The sequence below is a fragment of the Rhinatrema bivittatum genome, chromosome 5 (genome assembly GCF_901001135.1).
Source record: "Rhinatrema bivittatum chromosome 5, aRhiBiv1.1, whole genome shotgun sequence".
In the NCBI taxonomy this organism is placed as follows: domain Eukaryota; kingdom Metazoa; phylum Chordata; class Amphibia; order Gymnophiona; family Rhinatrematidae; genus Rhinatrema; species Rhinatrema bivittatum.
In genome coordinates this window covers 67130293-67151560 of record NC_042619.1, presented here as the reverse complement: position 1 = coordinate 67151560, position 21268 = coordinate 67130293, and the positions used below count along the sequence as shown (strand labels likewise).

General features: G+C 42.6%; 1 protein-coding gene across 1 annotated transcript in view; it reads right to left on the bottom strand.

Moving 5' to 3' along the window:
- The window catches only part of DYNC2H1 (dynein cytoplasmic 2 heavy chain 1), a 1848033-nt gene that overhangs the window by 552064 nt on the left and 1274701 nt on the right, over positions 1-21268 (bottom strand). Inside the window, exon 70 of the mRNA XM_029602426.1 lies at positions 2244-2333. Within this exon, the coding sequence (XP_029458286.1) occupies positions 2244-2333 (90 nt within the window). The remainder of the gene's footprint in view (positions 1-2243; positions 2334-21268) is intronic.

Genomic DNA, 21268 nt, shown 5'->3' with positions numbered 1-21268 from the left:
ATGGATCGATACAGGACAAATACAATATTCTGTTTTATTCTACATTACTTTTTCGATCATTCTTAACAATTTATTTGCTTTAACTGACCGCTGCTGCACATTGCACTGAGAATTTTAATGTATTGCCCACAAGGACTACAAGGTCTTTTCCTTGGTGGCAACACCTAATACAGAACCTAATATTGTATATTTGTAGTTGGCAATTTTTCCCTATATGCTTCACTTTGCACTTATCTACATTTAATTTCATCTGTCATTCATATGCCTAGTCTTGCAAGATCCTTCAGCAGTCCTTACAATCTGCTACTGTTTCAACAAATTTGAATAATTTTGTGTCATTTACAAATTTGATCCCCTCATTCATTATTCTCTTTTCCCGATTATTTATCAATATGATGAACAGCACAGGTCCTAGCACAAATATCTTTGTGATGCTCCACTAATGACTTTTCTCCATTTGGAAAACAGACTATTTAGTCTAACTCTCTGTTTCCTATCTTTTAGTCAGTTACCAATCCATAATAATACACTGTCTCCTATCTCAAGACTTTTTAATTTCCTGAAAAGTCTATTATAATGGACGTTGTCAACTGCCTTCTGAAAATTCAAATAAATTGTATCAACTGGCTCACCTTTATATACATGTTTATTTATGTCATCAATAAAATTCTAATAGATTTGTAAGGCAAGATTTCCCTTTGCTAAAACCATGGGAATGGAGAAGTAGCCTATGGTTAGAGCCACGGGCTACAACCCAGAGAAACGAGGATTCAAATCCCACTGATGCTCCTTGTGATCTTAGGCAAGACATTTCACCCTCCATTTCATCCAGTACAAACTTATAAGGACCTGATTCACTAAGATAGTTAGTTTTTCTCATAGATACAAAGTGGGAAAAAAGTCCTTTGGGGATGGGGAAATACCTGCACATAATCCACTTTGAAGTGCCAAAAAGCAAAATAAAATAAAAAAAAAAAAGTTGATTCTTCCTCACTCACAGGTCGATCCAGTAAAGTGTGCTCCGTCGGAGCGCACTGTCACCCTGCTCTGGACGCGTGTTTTCCCTTACCCCTTATTCAGTAAGGGGAGGAAAACACGCGGCCCACCCGCGGCACCTAATAGCGCCCTCAACATGCAAATGCATGTTGATGGCCCTATTAGGTATTCCCGAGCGATCCAGTAAGTAAAATGTGCAGCCAAGCCGCACATTTTACTCTAAGAAATTAGCGCCGCCCAAGGTCGGCGCTAATTTCTTCCGGCGCCAGGGAAGTGCACAGAAAAGCAGTAAAAACTGCTTTTCTGTGCACCCTCCGACTTAATATCATAGCGATATTAAGTCGGAGGTCCCCAAAAGTAAAAAAAAGTAAAAAAAAAAGTAAAAAAAAATTTGAATTCGGCCCGCGGCTGTCGGGCCGAAAACCGGACGCTCAATTTTGCCGGCGTCCGGTTTCCGAGCCCGTGGCTGTCAGCGGGCTCGAGAACCGACGCCGGCAAAATTGAGCGTCGGCTGTCAAATCCGCTGACAGCCGCCGCTCCAGGCCAAAAGGAGGCGCTAGGGACGCGCTAGTGTCCCTAGCGCCTCCTTTTCCTCGTTTGCACCGCGTCGCCTAATTTAAATACTGGATCGCTCGCACCGGCGTGGGGCCGGTGCGCGCGCCGGGAGAGCGGGCGTTAGTCCGCTCTCCCACGGACTTTACTGGATCGGGCTGTCAGTCACGTCTGTCTATATGACAAGTATTTTTATTTTTTAGAATAGCTTTCTATAATTTTCCTAATCAGCAATGTCATGCTCACCAATCTATAATTTCCTGGATTACTTCTTTAGCCCTTTTCAAACAATGGAATTATATTGGCCTTTCTTCTGTCTAAAGAAACTTTGGCTGTTTTAAATGATGTTTCATAGTACTAGTAAAAGGTCTGCAATTTCATGTTTCATTTCTTTCAGAACTGTGGGCAGAATACCATCCGGTCCTAGTGACTTGCTACTCCTGAGTTTGTCAAATTGATTTATTACATCTTCCATTATTGCAGAGATTTGCTTTAGTTGCTCTGAATCATCACCATCAAAGAATGATTTTAGTGTAGGTATTTCCCTTACATCCTCTGCTTGTTCCGAGACTGACAATTTGTTCTCTTTTAAAAATCTTACACTAACATTTTTACTTGCATAGCATTATTTATCATATTCTAAGTTCAGTTTCAAGAATTACAATTTATTAAAATGTAACATCAAGAAGTCTTACCTTAAACAATGACCTGCAAACATATTCATATACCATATGTTTTAATGAGCTGATCAGAGACTTAATTCTTATGTTTGTGTTACCAGATTCCTGTAGAACAAGTATAAAAATACAAAATATTATAAAATTATAAGCAGCACAACCCCTGCACTGTCCAGAAAATACAGTAATATACTATAATATAAACAGAGATATCTGGGACATTCCATGTCAAGTGGACAAATTTAGAAAATCATCAATGCTCGACCTCCTTCAAATTGAATAAAATTTTGTGTGAATATTCGCTAGGCCTCAAACAAAACTATGCAAATTTTTTTGGATGGATCTCTATTGGTTCAAGAGCTAACAGCTGAATGAAGGTCGCTCTTAAATACTGTGCTCTGTGCAACACAAAATGGCCACTTTGTCTGGTCACTGCAGTCAAACAACCTCTGGTAGGGGCCTGAAATGTTGTGGATTATTATGACCTCTGGTGCTAAGTTTCTATGCAAAGTTTGGAACCTAACATGAGGTTGCCACCCTTTTTATGGGCCAGCAAAGAACGTGAAAAATTTTACAAAAGAAATTTAAGGCCTACTTTGACTACTCATTGCTCCTGACGTATACTTTGATTCAGGCCATAACTGGATCACTAGTCATGGCCCATTGTGTACATCTAGGATTTTCACTAGGAGGCTTTGCAGCCAACTGGAAAAAAGGTTATAGTTACATAAAGACATGATATCACCTTTTTATGCAAATTTTTGCCATTTTGGGTGCAAATATTTCTACTGTGTAGTTTTTAATTTTTTTCTTTCTAATGTCATTTGAAAGAGCACCTTTTTTGCTACAAAGGTCATCCTGTTTTGTCTTGGACCCAGCCTTGCTTTGGTCAGAAATTGCAGTCTCAAAGACAAGCTTCATTTGCATGAGTGAATGCACTATGTTAAAAAGAGCCATCATTGGCATCCAACTGTGAAACATACAAATGAGCTAGAGATGTGAAATTTTACAATTTAGCCTGGTTTACTGTGCTTATCACACTTTTAGCTTTTGACACATATTTGTTTAGATATATTTTCATAAATTAGTCATCAAAGTAAGTGCAAAACTTTGTATGCTGATTAGTTACCTTGCATTGGTCAGTGGTGGCTGAGCCACTGCCAATTCAGCAAAATTGACAATCCCATTGTTACGATTGAGCAATCGTAGTGTACACCACCTGCAGGAGTGACTCCAAGTGAAGAGAAACAGGGGTTGCCAGAGAGCCTCTGATAATGGCTGGGGAGGAATGTGGTGCAGGCAGGAGTGTATAGAACTGGGAGATGGCTGGAATCTGTGGAGCTGAATGCTAGCTGGAAGGTGTCTGTGGTGCTGGGAGCTGGCTGAAGGGAGTCTGATGCAGGCTGAGGAAATCTCTGATACAAGGTGCGCGTGGAAGTAAGGGTGAACTAGATACACAGGAGCAGCATGGAGGTATGTGTGGAAGTGAATGTAGGTAAGCGTGGTCTGTACAGTGGAATTGGGTGCGGGTATGGGTGGAATCAGGATAGCATGCAGGTAGGTGTGAGACTGACTGTAAGTATGTGTAACTGGACTAAGGGAACCCGGGGAGGCAAGACAGACAATGAATAGACAGACTAACCAGACAGTACTAACACTGAACATAAAACACAAAAGCCCGAAGGCAGCAATGCAAGACAGACTACCCTAAGGCAATACAGCAAGACAGAATGCTCGAAGACAATATAGCAAGGCAGAATGCCCGAAGGGAATATAGCAAGGCAGAAGCCCGAAGGCAACACAGAGACAGAGAGGAGGCTAGAGCAGGGAGCCCAAAAGAGCTCCCTGCCGAAGCACTGAGGCATTGGCTAGGCAGGGTTATATAGGAAGTCCAGGTCATGGAGCAGATAGGTAAACCAGAGTGGGCCAGCCAAGAGAGCGTACTCGTGAGGGACCTCTAGTGGTGAGGTGGCTGCACAGCAGCCATAGTCTTAACACCCATCGCCTAGGGGCCACGCCAGATAGGCAGACAAGGTACCAGCCACAAGTTTCCAAGTTTTTATTTAAGCACAAAACAAGAAAAGGCAAGACACTACATACGAGAATTGCTTAAACTGCAGATTTTACAAAAATCCACTTAGGTTTTTTCCTGCCTTGCATATGCTTTTGAATGTCCCATCAATGCGTGATAAAATGACTTGTGAATAAATGTATTGTCTGCCTGATGAAGTTGTTATGGGTGCATCAAGGGTAGGACTAATGTGCTCTTCTGGGCCCGACAGGTGTCTCTAGGGGGTGGCCAATAAAATGACCTGGCAGGACCTTGGGGGTGCAAGAAATTGACCAAGACATCATGTTCCTCAATTGAGACTTTGCATATATGGCCAATCCACCAGGAATTATCATAGATGCAAGCTAAATATTGACAAGGTTGAAAGTTGGATATTTGAAGGGCAGGAAAATATTTACATACATGTTCAGGAACGCTTGCAATGAATGAAGTGACAACATTTGAAATTTTGCTAATGCAAATTTTAGTTGCATCAATGGGTTTGAATTAATGATTTTCCCTTGTGCCAGCAACTTATGACCTTTGCTAAACCACTCATCCTGAACAGGTTTGATTGCTTCAATGTTCTCCTTTGGGACAAAGAAAAATTTGATAGCAGGGACACTTTTATCACAAAAGTCAAATAGATTCTTTGGTGTCAAAATTTGGTTACTGAGGGGGCGTTATAGCCTAGCAAGGGCAGCTAAAAGTTTTGTGGTTCCTCCTTTCCCATCACAGGGTGATTTTCCATGGCTGGTGCCAAAAATGTTCTATTCAGCTATAACATGAAAGTCGTTACTATTATTGCAAACATTAATGAGATTTTTAAAGTTTTTGTATTGAGTGCACAGCCATTGCTAAAGTAGTGAATATGCTCCAAAACAGGAAAAACGCCCTTCAAATACTTAATGAGCATTCTCAAAAACTTGTGCACAGCTATTATGTCATGGTGCAAGCAGTCATTGATCATGCATATACAGAGCCATTGGACAGCACAGATGCAATAGTAAAAAACAAAAGGGTGGAGTGATGCCTGACTATTTTCTCAATGAAATCCTTAAACTGCATCTTGAACAATAAAGGAAAAATTTTCGATAGTTTCTTCAAGATACATTAAACATCAGGATTGGCCAGGCAGTCATTATACCACAAAGAACACAATGGTGTCACAGGCCAGGGCATGTTAGCAACACATTGCTAACACGACATTACCATAGTTCCTTGTGAAGATGATACTTTTGCATGTTTAGGCTTGCATGCAATAAATAATACAGCACAATACAATGTCCATTTTGAGGGGTCATTTATAAAAAGTATATCAAAACAAGATGTATCATAAGCCAAAAGCTTGGTAAGCACAACAAGCTTTGCTGCACTGAAAATTTCATATCTTTAGCTCATTTACGTGTTACACAGCAGGGCGCCAAATATGTCTCTTTTTAATATAGTGCACCCAAGCATGCAACTCATGCATATTGTTGGGGCCTTACTTCTGACCAAAGCAAAATTGGGTCCAACATAAAACAGGGTGACTTTTGTAGAAAGAAAGATGCTCTTTCAAATAACATAAAAAAGAAAAGATTTAAGAACTACACAGTACTTCCCAAAAACAAAATGGATGACGTTAAAAGATCTAATTAAAAGTTATCTTATAAATATTTTAGCTTATACTGAAACTACAGTTCTAATAATTTCAAGACTGTACTATTCACCTGGAAGACAAGAAAAAGAGAAAGAACAGCAAGAACAAGAGCAGTTGGGTAAAAATGTTTAATCGGATAACTTAACTATTCAACCTATACCTTCTCCCCCTTTGCCAGCTGCTTATGAATCTCAAACTCAAACACTATCTTTACGCCGACGATGTCCAAAACCTGATCCCTATAACCGAATCCCTTACAAAAACACTGAATTTCTGGGACAACTGCCTCCAAGCAATCAACGACCTCCTTACTTCCTTAAACCTTGTGCTCAAGACGTCCAAGACAGAAATGCTCCTTATATCTCTCAACAACAAAGATAGTCTACACACAAGTCACTTCAACACCCTGGTCAACCAAGCAAGAGACCTCGGAGTTATAATTGATAACCAGCTAAATCTAAAAAAGTTCACCAACACAACCAAAGACTGCTTCTTCAAACTTCAGGTATAAAAAGACTCAAACAGCTACTGTATTTTCAAGACTTCAGATCGGTACTCCAGGCCATGATATTTTCCAAATTAGATTACTGCAATTCCATTCTGCTAGGCCTTCCCGCTTCCTCCACCAAACCACTTCAGATGCTACAAAATTCGGCTGCCAGAATTTTAACAAACTCCAATAGAAGAGACCACATCACACCTATCCTGAAAAACCTACATTGGCTCCCAGTAAACTTCAGAATTCTACACAAGTGTCTCACCATCATCCATAAAGCTATCTACAACAGAACACCCATCGATTTACACAACCCTCTTACGTAACACTTCTCTTCCAGACCTATCAGAGAAGCATACAAAGGTACGCTACACAGACCCCCAGCCAAATTCACACACCTCTCATCCACTAAAGATCGAGCCTTCTCGGCAGCAGCGCCAACCATCTGGAATAACATGCCCCTAGACCTTAGACAAGAACCTTGCACGCAGACATTCAGAAAGAAACTCAAGACTTAGCTATTTCTACAAGCCTTCCCTGATCTTTGACATCCCCTGCTGCTACAACTCACCTTGATCCGCCAATCGACGTTCCCCATCCCCAACATGGCTTCTGACGTTATATTAATCAGCCCTGAGTTTTATGAACAAATACTATTTAGTCAGGAATCATATGATATTCCACAGCCCTAGGTATAGGATATCATGTATATATTTGATAATATTCAATCCTGAGTACAAGTGATTATTATAGTCCTAAGTAGATGTCTAGATATTATTTATTTCTGAGACTAAGTATTATTTATCTCTATGTTAGCCATACCTCTGGCTTTCCTCCTCTCAGTTCAAGTGCCCCTGTTTATTGTAACTTTCATTCACTTTTTCTCTCTTCACCTAGGGGTAGATTTTCAAATAGCGCGATTTGGCGTACTTTTGTTGGCGCATCAGGCGCAAACAAAAGTATGCTGGATTTTAGTAGATACGCGCGTAGCCGCGCGTATCCGCTAAAATCCGGGATCGGCGTGCGCAAGGCTATCGATTCCGTATAGCCGGCGCGCGCCGAGCCGCGCAGCTTACCTCCGTTCCCTCCGAGGCCGCTCCGATTTCGGAGCGGCCTCGGAGGGAACTTTCTTTTGCCCTCCCCTCACCTTCCCCTCCCTTCCCCTACCTAACCCACCCGCCCGGCCCTGTCTAAACCCCCCCCTTACCTTTGTCGGGGGATTTACGCCTCCCGGAGGGAGACGTAAATCCCCGCGCGCCAGCGGGCCGCTAGCGCGCCGGGACGCGACCTGGGGGCGGGTCCGGAAGGCGTGGCCACGCCCCCGGACCGCCCCGTAACCACGCCCCCGGGCCCGTCCCCGAAACGCTCCCGACACGCCCCGAAAACGCCGCGCGGATCGGGCCCGCCCCCCGACATGCCCCCCTCTGAAAACCCCAGGACTTACGCGAGTCCCGGGGCTCTGCGCGCGCCGGTAGGCCTATGTAAAATAGGCGCACTGGCGCGCAGGGCCCTGCTCGCCTAAATCCGCCCGGATTTAGGCGGATTTAGGCGAGCAGGGCTCTTAAAATCCGCCCCTAACTGTTCACATCGATGTTAATGTTATTGCACCGCTGTTTATTATAAACCGATACGATATGATTGGTATCATGAGTGTCAGTATAAAAAAGCCCTAAATAATAATAAATTAACAGATTTCTTAGAGAAATAAATTGAAGCTAAAATTGAAGAAAGAGCAACGTTATTTGTGACTTTCTTGCAAATGTCAGACAGGGATGAAATATTGAAGAGGTCTTTCAGAAAGCAGTCTGTATTATTTTATGGCTTTCAAATTAGAGTCTTTCTGGACATTACAAAGAGAATCCAAGAAAAAAGAAAAGCCTTTCTGTCTATGAAAAATTAAATTGTGGCCAGAGGAGCAAAATTTTGAGATATCCTTGCTGCTGTATTTTGGTATATCATGATGATAAATATATATTTACCAAGATAGAACAACTATGGTTATACCTGGACTCTCACTCCCGATATGTCCTAGATGTGATGGCTAAAGTAAAGCTGCATAAACACGGTGTTTCAGCAATATGCGTTAATGTATGGTATATATTTTGCCTTTAAAACTGCTATGTATTCAGGATCTCCCCATCTTGCTTATAATATGGAAGAAATATTACTATATATATTGTTTCTTTGTAAATTCAATATTGAGTTTTGTTTTTTGACTTCCTTTTTTATGTAGACATTGATTTTCAATATATTTAAAAATTTGAAAATTCAATAAATATAAAATAATTAAAAAAAAGAACTACACAGTAGAAATATCTGTACCTGAAAATTGGCAAAAATGTGCATTAAAAAGTGACATTGTGTCTTTCTGTAATTATATATTTGCTTCCAGTTGCCTGTTAAGTTCTTAGTGCAAATCTTATACATATATGCCTTGGGCCATTACTACTGGTTCAGTCAGGGCTTGAACCAAAGTATAAGTCAGGAGCAATGAAGAGACAAAGTAAGCCTTATATTTCTTTTGTAAAATTTTTTACATAATTTGCTGGCCCATAATAAGGGAGGCAAGCCCTTTGTGCACCCCTTCGTGCAACCCTTGTGCTTCTAAAAAAAATAAAAAAAAAATCTTTTATATTTTTCTGTAATTTAACCTTTATTCCAATTCTTTACCTTTTCTTTTCGCTTGTTAACAATTTTAATTAGAAATGTTCATTGTATTAGACTATGGAAATTTATTTCCTGCTATTCTGTTTAATGTAAACCGGTATGATTTACATCGGATGTAAGAATGTCGGTATATAAAAATTAAAAATAAATAAAATAAAATAAATGTCATGTTCCAAACTATGCACTGGAACTTACCACCAGGGGCTGTACTAATCCGCAAAATTTCAGGCTCCTGAGAGATGTTGTTGGGCTGCAGTACCTGGACAAAATGACCATTTTAGGTTGTGCAGAGCATGGTACTCAGAGGTGACCTCCATTCAACTGCCTCTAGCTCTCCAACCAATGGAGATTTAGTATGGGAGGTGAAAGAAGCTACTTTAGCCAAAAGATCTTCATTAAAAAATTGGAAGAAGGATCCAACAGAACAAAATAGGATAATGCATAAGCATTGGCAAGTTAAATGTAAGACATTGATAAGACAGGCTAAGAAAGAATTTGAAAAGAAGTTGGTCGTAGAGGCAAAAACTCACAGTAAAAACCTTTTAAAATATATCCGAAGCAGAAAGCCTGTGAGGGACTCAGTTGGACTGTTAGATGATCGAGGGGTTAAAGGGGCAATTAGAGAAGATAAGGCCATCGCGGAAAGATTAAATGATTTTTTTTGCTTCAGTGTTTACTGAAGAGGATGTTGGGGAAATACCCGAATCGGAGAAGGTTTTCATGGGTAATGATTCAGATGGACTGAACCAAATCATGGCGAACCTAGACGATGTGGTAGGCCTGATTGACAAACTGAAGAGTAGTAAATCACCTGGATTGGATGGTATACACCTCAGGGTTCTGAAGGAACTACAAAAATGAAATTTCAAACCGATTAGTAAAAATTAATAACCTGTCATTAAAATCATCCATTGTACCTGAAGACTGGTGGGTGGCTAATGTAAAACCAATATTTAAAAAGGGCTCCAGGGGCGATCCTGGAAACTATAGACCGGTTAGCCTGACTTCAGTGCCAGGAAAAATAGTGGAAAGTGTTCTAAATATCAAAATCACAGAACATATAGAAAGTCATGGTTTAATGGAACAAAGTCAGCATGGTCCAAGGCAAGTCTTGCCGCTCAAATCTGCATCACTTTTTTGATGGAGTTAATAAACAGGTAGTTAAAGGTGAACTGGTAGATGTAGTATATTTGGATTTTCAGAAGGCATTTGACAAAGTTCCTCATGAGAGGCTTCTAGGAAAAGTAAAAAGTCATGGGATAGGTGGCGATGTCCTCTAGTGGATTACAAACTGGCTAAAAGACAGGAAACAGAACGTAGGAATAAATGGACAATTTTTCTCAGTGTAAGGGAGTGGGCAGTGGAGTGCATCAGGGATCTGTATTGGGACCCGTACTTTTCAATATATTTATAAATGATCTGGAAAGAAATACAAGTGAGGTATTGCAGATGATACAAAATTGGTCAGAGTAGTTAAATCACTAGCAGATTGTGATAAATTGCAATAAGATATTCTGAGGCTGGAAAATTGGGCATCCAAATGGCAGATGAAATTTAATGTGGATAAGTGCAAGGTGATGCATATAAGGAAAAATAATCCATGCTATAGTTACACGTTAGGTTCCATATTAGGAGCTACCACCCAAGAAAGATATCTGGGCGTCATAGTGGATAACACATTGAAATCATCGGTTCAGTGTGCTGTGGCAGTCAAAAAAGCAAATAGAATGTTGGGAATTATTAGAAAATGAATGGTAAATAAAACGGAAAATGTCATAATGCCTCTGTATCGCTCCATGGTGAGACTGCACCTTGAATACTGTGAACAATTCTGGTCGCCGCATCTCAAAAAAGATATAGTTGCGATGGAGAAGGTACAGAGAAGGGCGACCAAAATGACAAAGGGAATGGAGCAGCTCTCCTATGAGAAAAGACTAAAGAGGTTAGACTTTTCAGCTTGGAGAAGAGATCGCTGAAGGGGGATATGATAGAGGTGTTTAAAATCATGAGAGGTCTAGGAGGAGTTAATGTGAATCAGTTATTTACTCTTTCAGATAATAGAAAGACTAGGGAGCTCTCCATGAAGTTACAAGAACACTCCGCTGCCCTACATTGACGACGTGGACCCACCAGGGTCAAGGACCTGCACCTGATAATCCACTCAGATCTCACTGAAAGACCAGCTGGACTGACAACAGGACTACTCTTCCTCACAGTCTGTAAATATTATTAACACTCATTCGAGCCACTTACCCTATAGCTAAGACTGCTGATACGTATACCTACTGTCTCCTACATCTGCTGTCTCCTATCCCTGAGTTTATTGCTCCTCTACTCCCATCATCATTCTAGTTGTTACCCCTTCTGTTTATTACCACTAGCACTCCTTGTTCACCCTAACGGAACCCCTTACGTGGCTCACTCTAGCCTTCCCCCTCAGTTACCTCGCCCCATTTACCCTCAGATACCCCCATGGAGTCATACCCTATCCCACGCATCCACTTTCCATTCTCCAGGCGCCTTCCCCTCAACACACTTCATCCCCCCCCCCCCACCTCGCAAGTCCCTAATCCCCATTCTAATCTCTCCTCTTACCCAACTCCTCGGCCTCACCACCCTTTCCATAATATACTTCAACGCACAATCCCTATCCAAAAAGACGCCCATCCTTAATGACCTCCTCATCGATTGCAAGCCCGACATCTGTGCAGTTACGGAGACCTGGCTCAAAGACTCAGATACTGTCCTCATAAACCAACTCCCCACCTCCTCCTACGAATTCTTCTCTATCCACAGACCCAAAAAAAGAGGAGGAGGCCTCTTGCTAGCGGCCAAGAAATGTCTAAACCTCAAACTCATTCCCATAGCTACCCCGCCCAGGCTAGAAATAGGCCTCTTCAGGTCAGCCACCCTGCAAATCTGTTTAATATATGCCCCCCCTCCCCCACTTGCCTAGAAGCTAACCCTTCTCCTCTAATCAAATTCACTGTGGATTGGATAAAACCTGACATCCCCTCCTTCATCCTTGGAGACCTTAATCTCCATGTAGACTCCCTTCCTCAAACTGCATCATGCAAAACCTTAGTACAGTCCCTACATGCTTTAGGATTCCAGCAAATCATAACATCTCCTACACACAAAGCCGGACACACCTTGGATTTAATGTTTGTTAACTCAGCTGTCCGTGCCACCAACCAACCTACCTCCACTCGCATACCATGGTCTGACCACTTCCTGATAGAAGGCCTTTTCTCTATCAACACCCCTCCCCCTAGCTACAACAACAGTACGACCATTATATTCAGAAAACCCTGCCCTAGTGCCGACCTAGCAAATGCTTTAGCCACCTCACTTTCCAATTTAAACTGCTCAGACCCGGACACAGCACTAGCGTCATGGAATAACCTTACAGGAGACATCGCCAATAAACTCTGTCCAGTCTCCAAAAAAGTTATAAGGAACTCCTCAAAACCTACCAACCCATGGTACACTCCTGAACTCAGCACCTTAAAAACCATTCTTAGGCAAAAGGAGAGACAATGGCGCAAAGACCAGACCCCTCAAAACTCCGCCATCTACAAATCAACTCTGCACAGCTACAGACTTTCCACCCAAAAACATAAACGAGATTTTTACGCCAAAAAAATCCATGACTACAGATTCAACCCCAAAATACTCTTTTCCTACGTCTCAAGTCTTACCTCTCCTATCCCCCCCACTACACCAGACTACGACGCCCCCGCCAAATGCGAGGAACTAGCCAACTACTTTTTCAACAAAATTGCTATTCTCCTAAAGAGATTCCCCCCCTCTTCGAACAGTCCCTTACCCACCTTGCCCGCTCCTTCCACCCCCACCCAACCCTCAATGCCCGCCCTTGACCTTACCTCCACCAAAGAAATCCTAACCATCCTCAAAAAGCTCAAACCATCCTCCCATCCTGAAGACCTTATACCCTCCAAAGCACTACTAGCTATACCTAACGCAATAGTCAAAGCCATAGCAGATATTATCAACTGCTCTATTGCGCATGGATCTGTCCCAGACACACTCAAGCACGCAGTAGTCAGACCCCTCCTCAAGAAACCCTCACTTGATCCCAAAGATCCCTCTAATTTCCGCCCAATCTTCAACCTCCCCTTCATTGCCAAGCTACTGGAAAGAGTTGTCAACTCTCAACTCATGGACTATCTTGAAGACCATCTGATCCTCCACCCATCACAATTTGATTTCCAGAAACACTTCAACACTGAATCCCTACTTCTCTCCCTTTCTGATCATCTCCTCCGGGGCATGGGGCAAGGCCACAGCTACCTCCTTGCCCTCCTCGACATCTCATCAGCCTTCGACACTATTAGCCACCATCATCTACTTACACGCCTTGAAAACATTGGCATCTCCAACCTGGCTCTTGCCTGGTTTAAATTCTTCCTCTCAAACAGAAAGTTCTCTGTTAAAATCGGGAACTCCACATCCACCCCACAGCCCATCCAGCAGGGAGTTCCCCAAGGCTCATCACTTTCCTCTACCCTATTCAACATTTACATCACCCCCCTCTGCCAACTCCTCTCTGATCTCAAACTCAAGTTCTACCTTTACGCTGACAATGTTCAGATCATCATCCCTATACAGAACTCTATCTCTGATGCCTTAGAACATTGGGAGAAATGCCTCACAGCCATTAACTCCCTGCTCACTAACCTCCATCTCGCCCTCAACACGAACAAAACTGAACATCTACTCATCTCCCCTCAATCTTCCTCCTCTGCCCCTTCGCCCGATATTGCCAAACTCAACCTCATCTCAACACAGCCAGCTGTGAGGGACCTTGGAGTCCTCCTTGACCATCAATTAAGTATGAAGAACTATGTAAACTCCATCCTCAAAGCCTGCTTTTTCAAACTTAATGTGCTTAAAAAACTCAGACCTCTCTTACACACCCAAGATTTCCGTACAGTTATCCAGGCCACCATCTCATCCAAATTAGACTACTGTAATGCTCTACTCCTAGGACTCCCGTACTCTACCATTAAACCTCTACAAATGTTACAACATGCTACAGCGAGACTCATTGCAAACTCCCGTAAATATGATCACATCACTCCCATCCTTAGAGATCTACACTGGCTCCCCATAGCCTCCCGTATTATCTATAAAACCCTCACCATTATGCATAAAGCAATTCATACCCACAACTCCAACTGGTTAGATTTCCCTTTCACAACTCCTCAGTCCAATTGACCCACTAGAACGGCCAAAAAAGGCACCCTAGTTGTACCATCCCTGAAAACAGCCCATCTCTCCTCTACACGTGACCGTGCTCTCTCGATCGCAGGTCCCACTCATTGGAACACCCTACCACCTGACCTGCGCCTTGAACCTTGTATGAACAACTTCAAAAAGAAATTGAAAACATGGTTGTTCAAGCAAGCCTACCCAGAATAGAAGGCTATCACACCGTTTCCAAAGTAGACCACTTTGCGTAAACTCTTCTCCTCATATTGAGGAACCATGTTATGTTATCCTTTCTCTTCTCAGCTACCTCTTGTTACCCCCTCTCCCAGTTTTGCTTTCCCTGTTAAAATGTAATTTCTAAGCTTAACTGTTCATTGTAAACCGGCATGATGTCCACAACTAATGCCGGTATATAAAAATGTTTAAATAAATAAAAAAACATGTGGCACATTTAAAAACTAATCGGAGAAAGTTCTTTTTCACTCAATGCACAATTAAACTCTGGAATTTGTTGCCAGAGGATGTGGTTAGTGCAGTTAGTGTAGCTGTGTTTAAAAAAGGATTGGATAAGTTTTTGGAGGAGAAGTCCATTACCTGCTATTAATTAAGATGACTTAGAAAATAGCCATTGCTATTACAACAGTAGTATGGAATAGACTTAGTTTTGGGGTACTTGCAGGTTCTTATGGCCTGGATTGGCCACTGTTAGAAACAGGATGCTGGGCTTGATGGACCCAGTATGGAATATTCTTATGTTCTTATGGTTTGAGATCCTAGAGAACATCCATGGAAACGTTTATTCGATTTGGAGGAGGCTGAGCGAGGACCCCTGGTCCACTTGAAATGGAATAACCCATCTTTTGGGATGTAGATGAAATCAAAGAAGTGCAATAAAACCCCCATAATATGAAATGTGGTAGTTTTGGTTTCAAATCAAAATACACCACCACTACTCACAGACACCAATCTTCTGCTGTCATTGGTCATTCCATTAGCTGCAATCTCGGTTCTTTTTCCACTGCTCCTACACTTATCTGTACATCAAGTTCCAATATTCCTGCTCACTCTGCCATGCTGCTCCCAGTCAATTTGAGTTTGCTTAGATTCTATACTCCTCCATTGCTCTCGCAAAAAGTTTATGCTAGCAGTAGCTTGAGGTGCAAAAAAGAGATTCGTGATGGCACTGCAGGGAGAATCACACTGCTGTCTATACGGCCCTCATCAGTAGGGAGGGAAGAAGAGCTGGAAGTGAGCAGAGGAATTGAATAGACAAGAAGAAAAGAGGAAATGGAAATAATGATAGGGAAAGAAACAGGAAATTAGATAAAGGACAGGAAAGATTCTCGGGAAGAATGAAAGTTTGTAAGATAGGAAGGAAGGATGGAAAGTGGACAATAAGTGCTGGGGGTGGTCTATTGGGGTGATGAGTGAGTGTTGAAGCAGTCTGGAGTGGGAGAGCAAGTTCCGGGAGGGGTGGGATAAATGAGTAGTGGGGTAAAACTGTGGAGGGGAGATGACAGTGCTGGGTATTTTTGAAATAACAAAAAAAATTATTCTCACGGGGACTTTCGGTTATGCTCTGAGGTGAACAGACGCGTCCGTTTGAGCTCTCATGGGGCCTTATTTTCTTTACTTGCATCCTGTGAAGTTGCCTTCTTTAGGCGGTTATGGCTTTGTCAAAAGACTCCAGTCAGAGTTTTCCTACTGACTTGTGGTTGAAGCGGTGTTCTAAACTACAAAAGTTGCCGCGAGGAAAATCACTGGATCGAGCTTCATCCATGGTGTCTCCTCCTCCAAATGAGGATTCAGAGGAGGACCTCATCCCTGCTGCTGGTGGACTCAATCGGGTCTCAGATCTCCTGGAAGCCTTCACAACGCGGATTACCAAGCATTTAGACACTCGATTTGGTACAGTAGTCGATACAATTGCGCAGTTGGTCGAGACAGTCTGGGAGCATGGCGGCCGGCTAGATGACGCTGAGGCCCGCATTTCTGATTTAGAGGACTCTCTTACCTCAGTCAGGGAGAAATTGAAGCGACAGCATTTAACGGCTGCAGGCAAGTTAGAGAACCTTGAAAATAGGTCATGGTGAGATAACATTCACATACTTGGCCTTCCAGAGAAGACCAAGGGTAAAGACGTGGCCCATTTTGTTGCTCACTGGCTGCCCCCGCTTCGTGGCCTAGATTGCAATGATGGTGCCTTAAAGATAGACTACACGCATCGTGTCACAGTGCTGCAGCCGGTCAGAGGTCAGCTACCTAGAATTCTGATTGCTCGTCTCCATAACATGGACAAACAGAAGATCCTGCGTTCGGCCAGAGAAGTGGGCTCACTCTTCCATGTGGGCACTAAAATCATGATTTTTACCAATTTCTCTCCTGAGCTACAAAAGCAGCAGCATTTGTACCAGGCCACTAAGCGTGAGTTGAGTCATCTGGGCGCCTCAATCGCCTTATTGTTTCCTGCCAAGCTCAAAGTTACTTTGGATAACAAAGTGGTAATCTGCTCTTCACCAAAAGAGGCGGAGGCGCTTGTAAAAGAGATTAAAAACAGTGCTAGTTCTTCAGATGTACCCTGAACCTCTGTCCTAGACTGGTTCTCTGTTTTTTCTTTTTGTACATGCCTATGAAGAGTATCTCTATACCTCATACTTTGTTCATTTTCCTTTGCTTGGCTCCTGCGGGTGGCTTGCAGGCCTGTACTTTTTGTGCATTTTGGAAGTTCCACTTTTTTTGTTTTTCTCAGCCACCCATGTATCACCTTTTTATTTGTACTATTTTTGGAGTGCTTTATGTCTGGTTGGGGAGCTACAGCCGCACTGGCTGTTCTAGCAGCGGTCAGTCTGTTTTTTTTTTCTTCTGTTGTTGCACCACTTATTGAGCTGCATGTACGCCATGCTGTAGACTTTTGGTAGACTATTTTCATCTGGTGGACTCAACATCTCCAGTTTGCGAAGGTTCTTCATTGGTGTCCCGAGAGTCCTTTATTTCTTACCACTGCCTTTTCTTGGACGTCGAACAGCTGGACATTATTTCCCTCTAATGGATTTTTTATTATATTTGCAGCTCTTGCTGTTGTCTTTCTTTTACTGGATGGCTCCTCATTTTTATTTTCTGAGGTGATTTGGGATGTCTTGGCAAGGTTTGTTTTGCGTCCTGGTTGTTGTTGATTAGTATTCCACTGGTGTGGGTTCCAGCCTAGCAACTGTTGGGGGTTTGGGTTTGCCTGGGTGACTAGGTTAGGGGGGATTCTTTCGCTGACATATTTTTGGGAAGTCTGGATAGCTTTTATAGTTCCTGATTCTGTTGTCCCTCTTCGGGTATTGGTGGCTTGGGGGATCTTTTTGGTGGTTTTGGGTGGTTTTCATGTGGGTGTTTTAGGGTTTTTCCTTAGGAATTTGGGTAATGATGGCACTTGGATCCAACCACCTGACAGTCTTTTGCTGTTGAGTTTCACTCAGGGGACTTGGTCTCTTTTTTGGCTGTTGCTTCATAATCTACCAATCTGGTGGTACCTTTATGATTTGGGTCCGGGGGCTCTTTTTCTCTCCTTTATTGGTTTATATCTTTTAGATGATATACATCTGTCTTCATGACATTTGAGATTAAGTGCCTTTCCCTCAATGTTTGGGGTATCTCTTCACCTGTTAAACGGAAGCAGATTTTACAATAGGCTAAAAGTAATAAACGCAGATTTTGTTTCTGCAGGAAATATCTCACCAATGTTGAGCATAAGAAGTTAAAAAATTGGTGGGTTGGTGATATTTATTATTCCTCCTCTAAAAGTTGGGGTGTTTGTATTGTACTTTTCAAAGCGCTACCTCTGGGGGTTCACAGAGTTTATGGGACCCAGAGGGGCTTTTTGTCATTCTGAATTGCTCTTTCTATAATGATAAGTTTATTTTAGTAAACGTGTATAATTCTGATCACGATCAAGAGGTGTTTTATAAGAAGTTAATGGACATTATCTCCCTGGGTTGTGAAAAAATTTGCATAAGTGGGGAATGGAATATTTGTACGGACCCCTCCTTAGATAGATCACATGAACCCCCTTGTGTGGCAAAGCCTGGGATTGTATATGGGGACTTGATTACCTCTCTTCAACTTCTAGATATCTGGAGAACTTACCATGGGAATAAGCAGGATTATACCTATTATTCTCCCACACACAAGTCATATAGCCGGATTGATTACTTTCTTTGTTCCCCTAAGTTTCTTGCTAATACGATGGGGTGTGCCATCCTCTCTTGTACTATTTCTAACCACAACGCTGTTCAGGTGGTTCTTAACCCAGTGGATACTCACCGGAATAATACTAGGTGGTGTTTTAATCATTCTCTTTTTGAGAATTTAGATTTTTTGAAACTGGTAACTACTGTGGTTCAAGAATTTAATGAGCATAATCCTGAAACTGACTATACCCCAATCCTCTGTTGGGAGACTCTTAAGGCCTGCTTGTAAGGGCACATTATTAGCTATGCAATTCATATCCAAAGGCAGCACCGGGCTAAGGTTGCTAATTTACTGTTGAGGATTGCAGTTGGAGGCAAAACAAAAGAGGGACTGTCTGGCTAAAACATATAAAAAGCTTGAGGAGGCTAGGCATGAACTTAGCTCTTTGGAAACTAGCAGGATGGAAAGGGCCCTTAAGTATACAAAACTAAGTTATTATTAACATGTGGATAGGGTAGGTGTTTTATTGGCAAGGGCTGTGAAGAAGAAGAGAGGGGTTTCCCATCTCTCCCAGTTCCGGAGATGGTTTTCAAGAGTGATGAGTCAGACGAACTCAACCAAATCACTGTGAACCGGGAAGATGTAGTACGCCAGATTGACAAACTAAAGAGTAGAAAATCACCTGGACCAGATGGTATGCATCCTAGGGTACTAAAGGAACTAAAAAATGAAATTTCTGATCTATTACTTAAAATTTGTAACCTATCATTAAAATCATCCATTGTACCTGAAGACTGGAGGGTGGCCAATGTAACACCAATATTTAAAAAGGGCTCCAGGGGTGATCCGGGTAATTATAGACCAGTAAGTCTGACTTCAGTGCTGGGAAAAATAGTGGCCCCCAGGCCAAAACCACGCCAGCGGCGCCGCCCCCGAAACCCCGCGTCACTCCCGGCATGCCCCCCGACACACCCCTCCATGCAAGCCCCGGGACTTACGCGCATCCCGGGGCTTGTACGCGCCGTCGAGCCTATGCAAAATAGGCTCGGCGCGCGGAGGGGGGGTTTGGGGTAGGTTTTCGGGGGGTACGCGCGTATCCCTTTGAAAATCTACCCCTCTGTGTGAGTGCTACCATCAGGTTCGGTACATGAATTCTGCATACCCTGCCTACTCACTATATTTCAGTTTCTCTACAGCTCAGCCATCCTGGGATTGCTGTTCCAGTGCCTGAGGGACTAAGCCCAGCCGGGCTCTTCCAGCTCACTACTGCCACCTCTGGTGGTTCTCTAAAACAGTTTAATAAAATAACTAGTGTGTGTCTGTCTCCCAACTCTGAGCCTCACCGATGGTCCCTCTCGGGATCTTCCCCCGTGGGCGTGGTCATCTGCCACCGGCCCAAGGATCCACCCAAGGATCCACCAACAATTATCACAAATAACAACACAAGCCTATTTTCCAGCCTCAAGAGGGGAATGCTCTGACTTGTTTCTCTACCACAGATCAATGTTTGGCTGCCAGATCAAACACAAATATTTTTGTAAAAAATTAAAAATATTACTTAACTATCACTCTAAATTGATGGGGGAGGAGGATACCAAGGAGAGAGAAAGAGAAAAAAAAAGACTCCTCTAGCAAAAAACTTTACCAAAAAGAGAGAGCAAAATGCACTTTTGGGAAGGGAAGGGAAAGCAAAATTGCTTACCTTGTAATAGGTGTTATCCCAGGACAGCAGGATGTAGTCCTCACATATGGGTGACATCGGTAATGGAGCCCTATACGGAAAAACTTCTGTCAAAGTTTCTATGAAACTTTTGACTGGCACCCAGAGTGCCTACTGAGCATGCCCAGCATGCCATGATATTCCCAACCACAGGGGTCTCCCTTCAGTCTGTTTTGTAGCAATTGGCGTTAGCGAAAAAATAAAATAAAAAAATGTATGACCCCCAACTCCGCGGGGTGGAGGGTGGGTTTCGTGAGGACTACATCCTGCTGTCCTGTGATAACACCTATTACAAGGTAAGCAATTTTGCTTTATCCCAGGACAAGCAGGATGCTAGTCCTCACATATGGGTGATTAGCAAGCTAGAGGCTGAATCATTTTGTAGTGAAACAACTGTGAAGTATTGTTGTTGGAAATGAATCAGCCGAAAATCACAGCAGGTTGGATGTAGTAGGAGTTGGGATTAAGTTGGAAACAAGTTCTTTAAGACAGATTATCCATAGGCTGAATCTTGTCTTCCTTTTTTGTCTAAACAGTAGTGAGCTGCAAAGGTGTGAATAGAACTCCATGTTGCCGCTTTACAAATGTCAAGAATAGGTACAGAGCGAAGGTGTGCTACTGAGGTTGACATTGCTCTGACTGAATGTGCTTTTACTCGCCCTTGAAGAGTAAGGCCTGCTTTCTCATAACAAAACTGTATGCAATCTGCTAGCCAGTTTGACAAAGTATGTTTACCCACTGCCCTACCTGGTTTGTTTGGATCATAAGATACAAATAGTTGACTGGATTTCCTTTGGACTGTAGTGCGGTTTAAGTAGAAAGATAGCGCACGTTTACAGTCCAAGGTATGTAAGGCTCTTTCTCCCTGGTGGGAATGAGGCCTTGGAAAGAATGTTGGTAAAACTATGGACTGGTTCAAGTGGAATTCCGTGACTACCTTAGGAAGGAATTTGGGATGAGTTCGGAGGACCACCCTGTCATGTAGGAACTTTGTGAAAGGTTTGTATGTGACAAGTGCTTGTAGTTCACTGATTCTTCTAGCTGATGTAATGGCTAT